This window comes from Leptopilina boulardi, unplaced genomic scaffold (genome assembly GCF_019393585.1).
Source record: "Leptopilina boulardi isolate dan_hultmark-lab unplaced genomic scaffold, ZJU_Lbou_2.1 LbouV2_379, whole genome shotgun sequence".
NCBI lineage: Eukaryota > Metazoa > Arthropoda > Insecta > Hymenoptera > Figitidae > Leptopilina > Leptopilina boulardi.
Window position 1 is genome coordinate 282,288 of NW_026137950.1, and position 9,618 is coordinate 291,905.

At 27.6% G+C, this 9,618-nt stretch overlaps 1 protein-coding gene across 1 annotated transcript; it reads right to left on the reverse strand.

The window, feature by feature from the left end:
- Window positions 1-5,038: 5,038 nt before the first annotated feature.
- Window positions 5,039-5,444, reverse strand: LOC127287975 (uncharacterized). The gene is made up of 2 exons (XM_051315143.1): window positions 5,267-5,444; window positions 5,039-5,193 (listed from the first exon to the last, which is right to left on the reverse strand). Exons 1-2 carry the CDS (start codon window positions 5,442-5,444, stop codon window positions 5,039-5,041), a joined length of 333 nt encoding a protein of 110 aa, XP_051171100.1.
- Window positions 5,445-9,618: the final 4,174 nt, after the last annotated feature.

A 9,618-nucleotide genomic window follows, 5' to 3' on the forward strand; every position in this document is an offset into this window, starting at 1 on the left:
TAATTCTACAATATTATTTGTATCTCCGTTCCGGTTTCATCTTCTTTAACGAATAAAGGTCACTTGATCTCGGCTTAATATTAATCATTTTAAACCAACTTTGACTAATTGTGTTCTGGCGAATGAATACTTCGTGGAAAAAGCGGAAAATCTTGATAGAATAATTCTACAATATTATTTGTATCTCCGTTCTGGTTTTATCTTATTTTACGAATACAGGTCATTTGAACTCGGCTAAATATTAATCTTTTTTAACCTACTTTGACAAATTGTGTTCTGGCGTATGAAAACGTCGTGGAAAAGGTAGAAAATATTGGAAGAATAATTCTACAATATTATTTGTATCTCCGTTCCGGTTTCATCTTCTTTAACGAATAAAGGTCACTTGATCTCGGCTTAATATTAATCATTTTAAACCAACTTTGACTAATTGTGTTCTGGCGAATGAATACTTCGTGGAAAAGGTGGAAAATCTTGATAAAATAATTCTACAATCTTATTTGTATCTCCGTTCCGGTTTTATCTTATTTAACGAATAAAGGTTACTTGAACTCTTCTAAATATTCATCATTTTTAACGAACTTTGACAAATTGTGTTCTGGCGTCTAAAAACTTCGTGGAAAAGGTAGCAAACCTTGATAGAATAATTCTGAAAATATACTTGTAACTCTGTTCTGGTTTAATAATATTTAACTAATAAAGGTCACGTGAACTCAGCTAAATATTAATCTTTTTTAACCAACTTTGACCAATTGTGTTCTGGCGGCTAAAAACTTTGTGGAAAAGGTGGAAAATCTTGATAGAATAATTCTACAATATTATTTGTATCTCCGTTCCGGTTTCATCTTCTTTAACGAATAAAGGTCACTTGATCTCGGCTTAATATTAATCATTTTAAACCAACTTTGACTAATTGTGTTCTGGCGAATGAATACTTCGTGGAAAAAGCGGAAAATCTTGATAGAATAATTCTACAATATTATTTGTATCTCCGTTCTGGTTTTATCTTATTTTACGAATAAAGGTCATTTGAACTCGGCTTAATATTAATCTTTTTAAACCAACTTTGACCAATTGTGTTCTGGCGGATGAAAACTTCGTTGAAAAGGAAATTTTTTGTAACTCTGTGCCGGTTTAATCTTACTTAACTAATAAATGTCACTTGAACTCGGCTTAATATTAATCATTGTAAACCAGCTTTGACCAATTTTGTTCTGGCGGATGAAAACTTTGTGGAAAAGGTGGAAAATCTTGATAGAATAATTCTACAATATTATTAGTATCTCCGTTTCTGTTTAATCTTATTTAACTAAAAAAGGTTACTTCAACTCGGCTTAATATTAATCTTTTTAAACCAACTTTGACCAATTGAGTTCTGGCGGATGAAAACTTCGTTGAAAAGGAAATTTTTTGTAACTCTGTGCCGGTTTAATCTTACTTAACTAATAAATGTCACTTGAACTCGGCTTAATATTAATCATTGTAAACCAGCTTTGACCAATTTTGTTCTGGCGGATGAAAACTTTGTGGAAAAGGTGAAAAATCTTGATAGCATAATTCTACAATATTATTTGCATCTCCGTTCCTGTTTAATCTTATTTAACTAATAAAGGTTACTTGAACTCTGCTAAATATAAATCTTTTTTAACCAACTTTGACAAATTGTGTTCTGGCGAATGAAAACTTCGTTGAAAAAGAAATTTTTTGTAACTCCGTGCCGGTTTAATCTTACTTAACTATTAAAGGTCACTTGAACTCGGCTTAATATTAATCATTGTAAACCAGCTTTGACTAATTGTGTTCTGGCGGATGAAAACCTCGTGGAAAAGGTGGAAAACCTTGATAGTATAATTCTGAAAATTTATATCTAACACTGTTCCAGTTTAATATTATTTAACTAGTAAAGGTCAGTTGAACTCGGCTAAATATTAATCTTTTTTAACCAACTTTGACAAATTGTGTTCTGGCGGATGAAAACTTCGTGGAAAATCATGATAGAATAATTCTGAAAATTTATTTGTATCTCCGTTCTGGTTTTATCTTATTTTACGAATATAGGTCACTTGAACTCGGCTAAATATTAATCTTTTTTAACCAACTTTGACAAATTGTGTTTTGACGGATGAAAACTTCGTTGAAAAGGAAATTTTTTGTAACTCTGTGCCAGTTTAATCTTACTTAACTATTAAAGGTCACTTGAATTCTGAATAATATTAATCATTGTAAACCAGCATTGACCAATTGTGTTCTGGCGGATGAAAACCTCGTGGAAAAGGTGGAAAACCTTCATAGAATAATTCTGAAAATTTATATCTAACACTGTTCCGGTTTAATATTATTTAATAAGTAAAGGTCAGTTGAACTCGGCTAAATATTAATCTTTTTTAACCAACTTTGACAAATTGTGTTCTGGCGAATAAATACTTCATGGAAAAGGTGGAAAACCTTGATAGAATAATTCTGAAAATTTTTTTGTAACTCTGTTCTGGTTTAATCTTATTTAACTAATAAAGATCACGTGAACTCGGCTAAAGATTAATCTTTTTTAACCAACTTTGACCTATTTTGTTCTGGCTGCTAAAAACTTTGTGGAAAAGGTGGAAAAGCTTAGTAGAATAATTCTACAATATTATTTGTATCTCCGTTCCGGTTTCATCTTCTTTAACGAATAAAGGTGACTTGAACTCGGCTTAATATTAATCATTTTAAACCAAGTTTGACTAATTGTGTTCTGGCGAATGAATACTTCGTGGAAAAGGTGGAAAATCTTGATAGAATAATTCCACAAAATTTATTTGTAACTTTGATCTGATTTAATCTTAATTAAGAAAAAAATTGTCAGAAAAATTATTTTCAGCCCAAAAGGAATTTTTTCGTTGGGAAAATAATTTTGTGTTACCATTTTTTTCTGTGAAAAAATTAATTGACTAATTATTGTAAAATTTAATTAATTAAATTTTTTTGAAGAAAAAAATTGTAAAAAAAATTATTTTCAGACCAAAAAGAATTTTTTCGTTGGGGATTTAATTTTTTTTACCATTTTTTTTGTAAAAAAATTAATTGACTTATTATTTTAAATTATTTTTTATGGTCTAACTCTCTAAAAATTTAATATCAATGTTGCCCATAGTTCAAAAAAATTCGCCCATCGTACGGATGTTTTATTTTTTATGGTCTAATTGTCCATTTATTATTTTTCTGAAAAAAATAAAAGTAATTTAATTCATACAAATTCTTTGTCAAAAAAGTAATTTAAATTAATTTTGTTGTTTGATAGTAAGTGCCAGCAATTTTACGGCTTTTTGCAGGTTTATTTTCATGATTTTTTTATTAATTAAATTTAAAAAACCTAAAAATGTTTTTTAATATTTATTGCTTAATTACATAATCAAGATGGAAAAATAAATTGTTATTAATTATTTCAGTTAATTAATTGTTGTTAATTATTTAAGTTAATTAGGAATTGTTATTAATTATTTACGTTATTATTTTAAAAAAATATTTAAATTAACAAACATTTTGGATGATACAAAAAAAAGATTATGAAATTAATCCACAGATTAATTCCAGAATCTTTTTTTTTTGGTTATTCAATGAAATGAGTCAATTTATTATTTTTCTGCAAAAAATTAAAAATGATGTAAGTCATACTATTTTTTTGTCAAAGAAATAATAATTATCCAAAAATTGTGTTGTTTGATAGTAAGCGCCAGTAGATGGCAACTTTTTGTAGGGGTTTTTTCATTATTTTTTTATTAATTATATTTAAAAAAAAAGATAAAAATGTTTTGTAATTTTTATCACTTAATAAAATAATTAAGAATGGAAAAATTAATTAATTAATTTATTATTAAAATTAAAATTTTAAATTAACAAAAAATTTTTTGATACAAAACAAATTTCGACAATAAAAATTGATTATGAAATCAATCCATAGATTAATTCCAAGATCAATTTTGTTTGGTTATTCAATAAAATGATTCTCAAATTTCAAACTTTTGGCAAAGTCCCATTAAAAAAAGGAAACTTTTTTTTAAAAAACTTAGTTTTTTAAAAACAAAATCCATTTTTTTAAAGGGACTTTGCCAAAAGTTTAAAATTTGAAAAATTAAAAAAAAATTTGTGAGAAATTTTGAAAAACTAGATAATTTCCGCATCCCATACTCTACCCATACTCTTCCCATACTTTTTCAAAATTTTGAAATTTGACAAAAAAACTGTTTAAAAAAATAATTTTTTTCTTTTTTTTAATGGGACTTTGTTAAAAAGATAGAAATTTCTAAAAATTAGAAAAAAATCGAATTTTTGAAAAAATAGATTATGGTTTTGTATAATTTCTTTAAAAAAATTTGACCAGGTGAAGTTGAATTTTACTTTAAATAATTATAAAAACTAGTTTTTTCAAATGAGGCGCTAAAAACACAAAATTGAAATTCAAAAAAAACACCCGACGGATTTTGATTTTTCTTGTTAGAAAATATTCGGTGAGAATTGATTGATTAGATTAAAAATAAAATTTCAAAAACAGTAAAAAGAAATAAAAAGTGAAGAAATTAAAGAAACAAATAGTAACAATTTAAAAGAATCAGAATGAAAAATAATAAATGTAAAAAATAAAAATTAATGAAATTAAAAAATTTTAAATAATAAAATGAAAATAAATAAATAAAAGTTATAAAAAAATAAACTTTATTAGTTTAATTTTAAATCTGGTATTTTAGAATTTTGTGAATTTGAATAATTTTTGTAACTCCATTGATGTTCTGTAATGATAAATATGAAGACTTGATGATTGGAATTTATTGAAGAAAAGATCTTCACAGACTACTGTCAATTCCGTAATTGACGAGAAAAATGAAAATTATACTATGAATGTCAATATGATTATACTGATTTTGTAAGATTATAAATAATGTGGTTCTAAAAATAGGATTTGTAAATATTTATTTAAAAATCCTAATAAGTTGAAATGTAAAATATAATAAAATAGACGAACTTAAACTACAAAAACATTGCTTACATTTAATTTACCGAAATTTTAAATTAATTTTTTTGCGCTTCTTATTTCAACGACATTTTTGAAGAAAGAAAATATATCTAAAAATTTCTGGTCCTTCAGCGACTTGAAGTCTTTTCTCGAAATTATGCAGTATTTGTTCCTTATTTTTTTATACAAGTTTTCTACTTCTCCGCCTGTAAAAGTAAATATTAATTTATAATAATAATCTACCTATGCATAATAATAATATACATATGTCTCTCTAACCTTTTAACCAGAAATAACTGCATTCGGTATTTTTAATGTCATTCGCAATTTCCGCGTAAGCAGTTTTAATCAATCGATTTCGGATGCTATACTTCGGAATCTCAATTTTTTTATCGTATATTATCGTTTTTTTTTTAATTTCTTCGCCAAGAAGCTTCATTAACTTTTTGTCCTCCATTTTACAGTTTTTTAAAGTTTTTATCAATCTTAGGTTAAATTATATTAATGCTACTTGAAGTTAATAACAAATTTTCAGACAAAGGCAAAAGAAGTTAAGCGCCAATTTTATATCTTTTTGCAGGGAGCGAATAAAATATTTAGATTTATTTATTTATATTTCAATAAAAACTTAATAATTTTAAAATAAAAGTAATAATAATTATTATTAAAAAAAATGATAACACCCGCGCACCCTGCTTCGCGGAGCAGTTCATTGCGGGTTTATGCGATTAAATATAAATATTTATAACAAATGGTAAGTAAGATCGATTTTAAAAAAAATATATTTATAACTATAATAGACAAAAAAATATAATAAATTTTAAAAATATCAATATATAATAAATTAAAAAATGTAATAAAATAATTTTGATACTTATTGTTCATAATATTTTTAAAATGAATTCATGATAAATTCAAAAATTAAGAGTGGCAAAGAAATAAATTAAAAAAACTATTTCCTTTGTTTTATTTTTATTTATATCATCATTTGTTCTGTTTTACAATCATACTCCAAGCTTTTTTGCTTCTCTTTTTTCACTTGGAAATTTCCTACCCTCCAAGCCATTCTGTGATAAATAAAAAATGGAGCGAAATATTTTCTCAAATTTAAGCGGTAAGTATAATACTTATTTAATTATTTGCTTAACCGGCGAAATTTAAATCTGTCGAAATTATTGTTTTTTAAGGTTATCAAATTTTTTTATGACAACATTGGGTATTTAAAATTAGAATATATTGTGAAAACTTGAAAAATAATTTTTGAACAATTTTCAAAATAAAACTCACAATTTTTCAAAAATTGAAATTTTCTCACAATTTTCATTATTTGTCATTGCCGAATATTTTATACGACTTTTTCAGGATTCTAAAAAATCAAGAGTACAGGTTTTAAAATATATAATTTTTTTAAAAACTAAAAATTTTGAAAAATTATATAAATTTGTAAAATTGTTAAACTAATACTGTTGTTTTTTTTAAATTCAACTTCTTTCACTATTTTCATTATTCTTTATTGACGAATTTCTTATATAACTATTTCATGAATGCAATCAATCGCATGAGATTTGAAAAATTTTAATTTTTTCAAAATAATAATAATAAATAGATGATTAGGTGTTTGGCTAACCAAGTTGTCGGATATTGTTATGCAGCTTATCAAAATTTTCAGAAGCAACGCGTGGAAAAATAATCGGTATGCACCAAGCAGGAAGTACAACTGCAGAAATAGCCGAGCAAATCAACTGCTCTATGAAAACCGTCCGACTATGGATAAATAAGTACACACAGGGCGGAATCCTGGCATTGGGCGACCATCGAAAATTCAATCATCCGCCAAAAAAACCACTCTAGAGCAGGATGAGGTAATCCACGAATTTTTTACGGATCATAATCCGTTTGCTTCAACGAGCCGTTTCGTAAACGCGATGAATGCGGATGTCTCGAACGACACCATTCGGAGAAAGCTTATTGAAATGGGCCTTCGGAGCAGGCGCGCAGCGTACAAGTGGGAGTTGACCGACGATCATCGCCACCAACGTCTCGCCTACGCACGCCGATTTTGTCAGGAACCCGAAGAATTTTGGAGGAATACAATCTGCGTCGATGAAAAATCGTTTTGTACCTCAGAAGATGGTCGCGTTCAGGTGTGGAGGAGCAACGCAAGCCGCCTCAAAGAAAACTGCGTTGTCAGAAAGCATAGAAGTGGCAGAATTTCTTGTAATTTTTGGGGCAGCTGCTCCGTTTACGGAGTCGGAGTTTTACGGAACGTAGGCCCCAGATTTAATTCTGCGGCCTATGTCAACTTATTAGAAAACGACTTCCTGCCCTACATCAATAGATTATTCCCCGCGGACGAATATGAGGAAGTTAAAGTTATCCAGGATAACAGCAGAATTCATACGTCCCGACAGACGATGAACTGGTTCGAGCGGCATCCACGAATAACTTTGCTTCCTCATCCTCCGCGATCACCAGACCTCAACCCGATTGAAAATTTGTGGGCAATAGTGGTGAAGAGTTGGGAATCGGGAGCTGATCGCACCTTAGAAGCCTTGATTGACCACGCCTTCAGAAGTTGGGAGGAAATAGTATACACGCCGGAAGTCGTTTCCAACTGCGTCCTGTCCATGCCGAGACGATTGCAGGCTGTAATCGAGAACGATGGTCGATGGACCAAATATTAGGTGTTTGTGTTCATTTTCATAAAAAATATATTATGCAATTGACAAAGCTATTTGTCAAACATCAATACTAACGTTGGTTTTATATTTAAATCCGTTTTTGTTCTTTTATTGTTTACCTTATAATTATTTGTTTTTGAGTGAGAATTTTTTTTTGTAATTTTATGAATTCTACTTCTCATATTTTACATTTTAATTTGTTACTGAAAGTTTATAATTAATTTCTTTTTTGTAAAATACATTAAATAAATATTCATTAAAGATCTTATATTAATTAATAGTAGACTATTAACGTTTTTCAATTCGAACACAGTCGTAATTCCAAAATTTCTCAAACTTAAAAAATGTTTAAAAAAAATAAAATATAATTAAAAAATTCAATTTAAAAAAAATTACAACACAAGAAGTGGGATATTTCTTGATAATTTATGTGACATTTTTTATATAGAAATTAATATTTGATATAAATAAATTTTATTTTAACAAGATTTTAATATGAAATTTTTAATAATTAAAAAATTGCTTTGACTTATTTTTTTCAGCTTTGTCGATGCTAATGTGACATTTTAAATTGTTCTTAAAAACAGAAAAATTTTTCTGATAACCGTTGCTTTCTATTTATTTTCTAATTTTTAGAAATTTATTTTCTTTTAATTAATTTATTTCTGAAATTAATTTCTTTAAATTTATTAGTGTTTATTAAATTATTTTTTGTATTTTTTAAATTGAGCCAAATTCATTTTCCATTCAACAATTTTCATTTCACCAAATATTTTTTATAAAATCTTTGTAGGGAGTTAATCCAGAAAAATTGACGCAATTGAAAGAAAGACCCACGCACCCTGCTTCGCGGAGCAGTTCATTGTGGGTTTTCCACAAGACATTCCATTTTACGCATCACATACTCATAGTATCCTGATATTTTCGAATTTAGAAGGGCCGTCGGTGGGACCGTTATTGCTGGAGGTGATCCTTGATGAACTGAGCTTAACGATTGACCACTCCCTGCAAAAATCCCGGAATGGACCATTTTTTAACATCAATTACTGTTCGTGTCAAAAAATAAAAAATCAAGATTGCTACAAAAATCTGATTTAGAAATTCCATGACTTTTCTAAGTTTTCCAGGATTTTTTACAGAAATTCCAAGCTATATTTTAAAATTCCATGACATTTCAAAGTTTTCCAGACCTCTTTCAAAAATCCATGACTTCCAGGTTTTCCAGGTTCTGCTGCAACCCTGTGGAATGATTTAAGTTGTAGATTAAGAAAAAGACTAATGTCAGACTCAAAAATTAATATTTATCTTAAAAATTGAATGTCTATTTGCTCATAGTTTTATCAATATAATTGCAACATCCGTGGATAAAATTGTCCCACGCTGCATTTCCATTTACCCAATCCTTTGTCATCGCTTCTCGACTCTAAATATTTTCCGGTATTGTTATTGAAAACAAACTTGATGTCTTTGAATTCGAATTTTCATTCTCTTTCTTTGACTTCTGCACTGAAAACTGGCTCTAAAAGTTTTGAATTTATATTTAATCTATATCTAAATAAAAATAAAGAATGGGTGGCGGGACACAAAAATTTAATATTTTTTTGATTCCATGAGACGTAAAAATAAATTATTCATTTATTTACTAAAAATTGAGAAAAATTTCGAACCATGTCACAAAAACTTTATTATATTTTTTAATATTTTCTATGTGTGAAAAGAATTTTTTCAAAATTATGAAAAATTTTCGAAAACTTCCAAACCATGGCACCAAAATCCAATTTTTTTTTGTATTTCCCTAAGTATAAAAGTAATTTAGTTTTTACAAAATTAAGAAATATCAAAACATAAGAAAATTATTTATTTTATTTTTCAAATATTAAATAAATACATTTTTGTTATTGTTTTTATATTTCTAACCTACATGTGGCTGAGAAATGTTACTTACCTGCA

Coding starts and splice junctions, on each gene's coding strand:
- LOC127287975 (XM_051315143.1), bottom strand. CDS start 5,444: ATGGAGGACAAAAAGTTAATGAAGCTTCTTGGCGAAGAAATTAAAAAA. Junction 5,194..5,266: donor CAGTTATTTCTGGTTAAAAG/GTTAGAGAGACA, acceptor TTACTTTTACAG/GCGGAGAAGTAGAAAACTTG.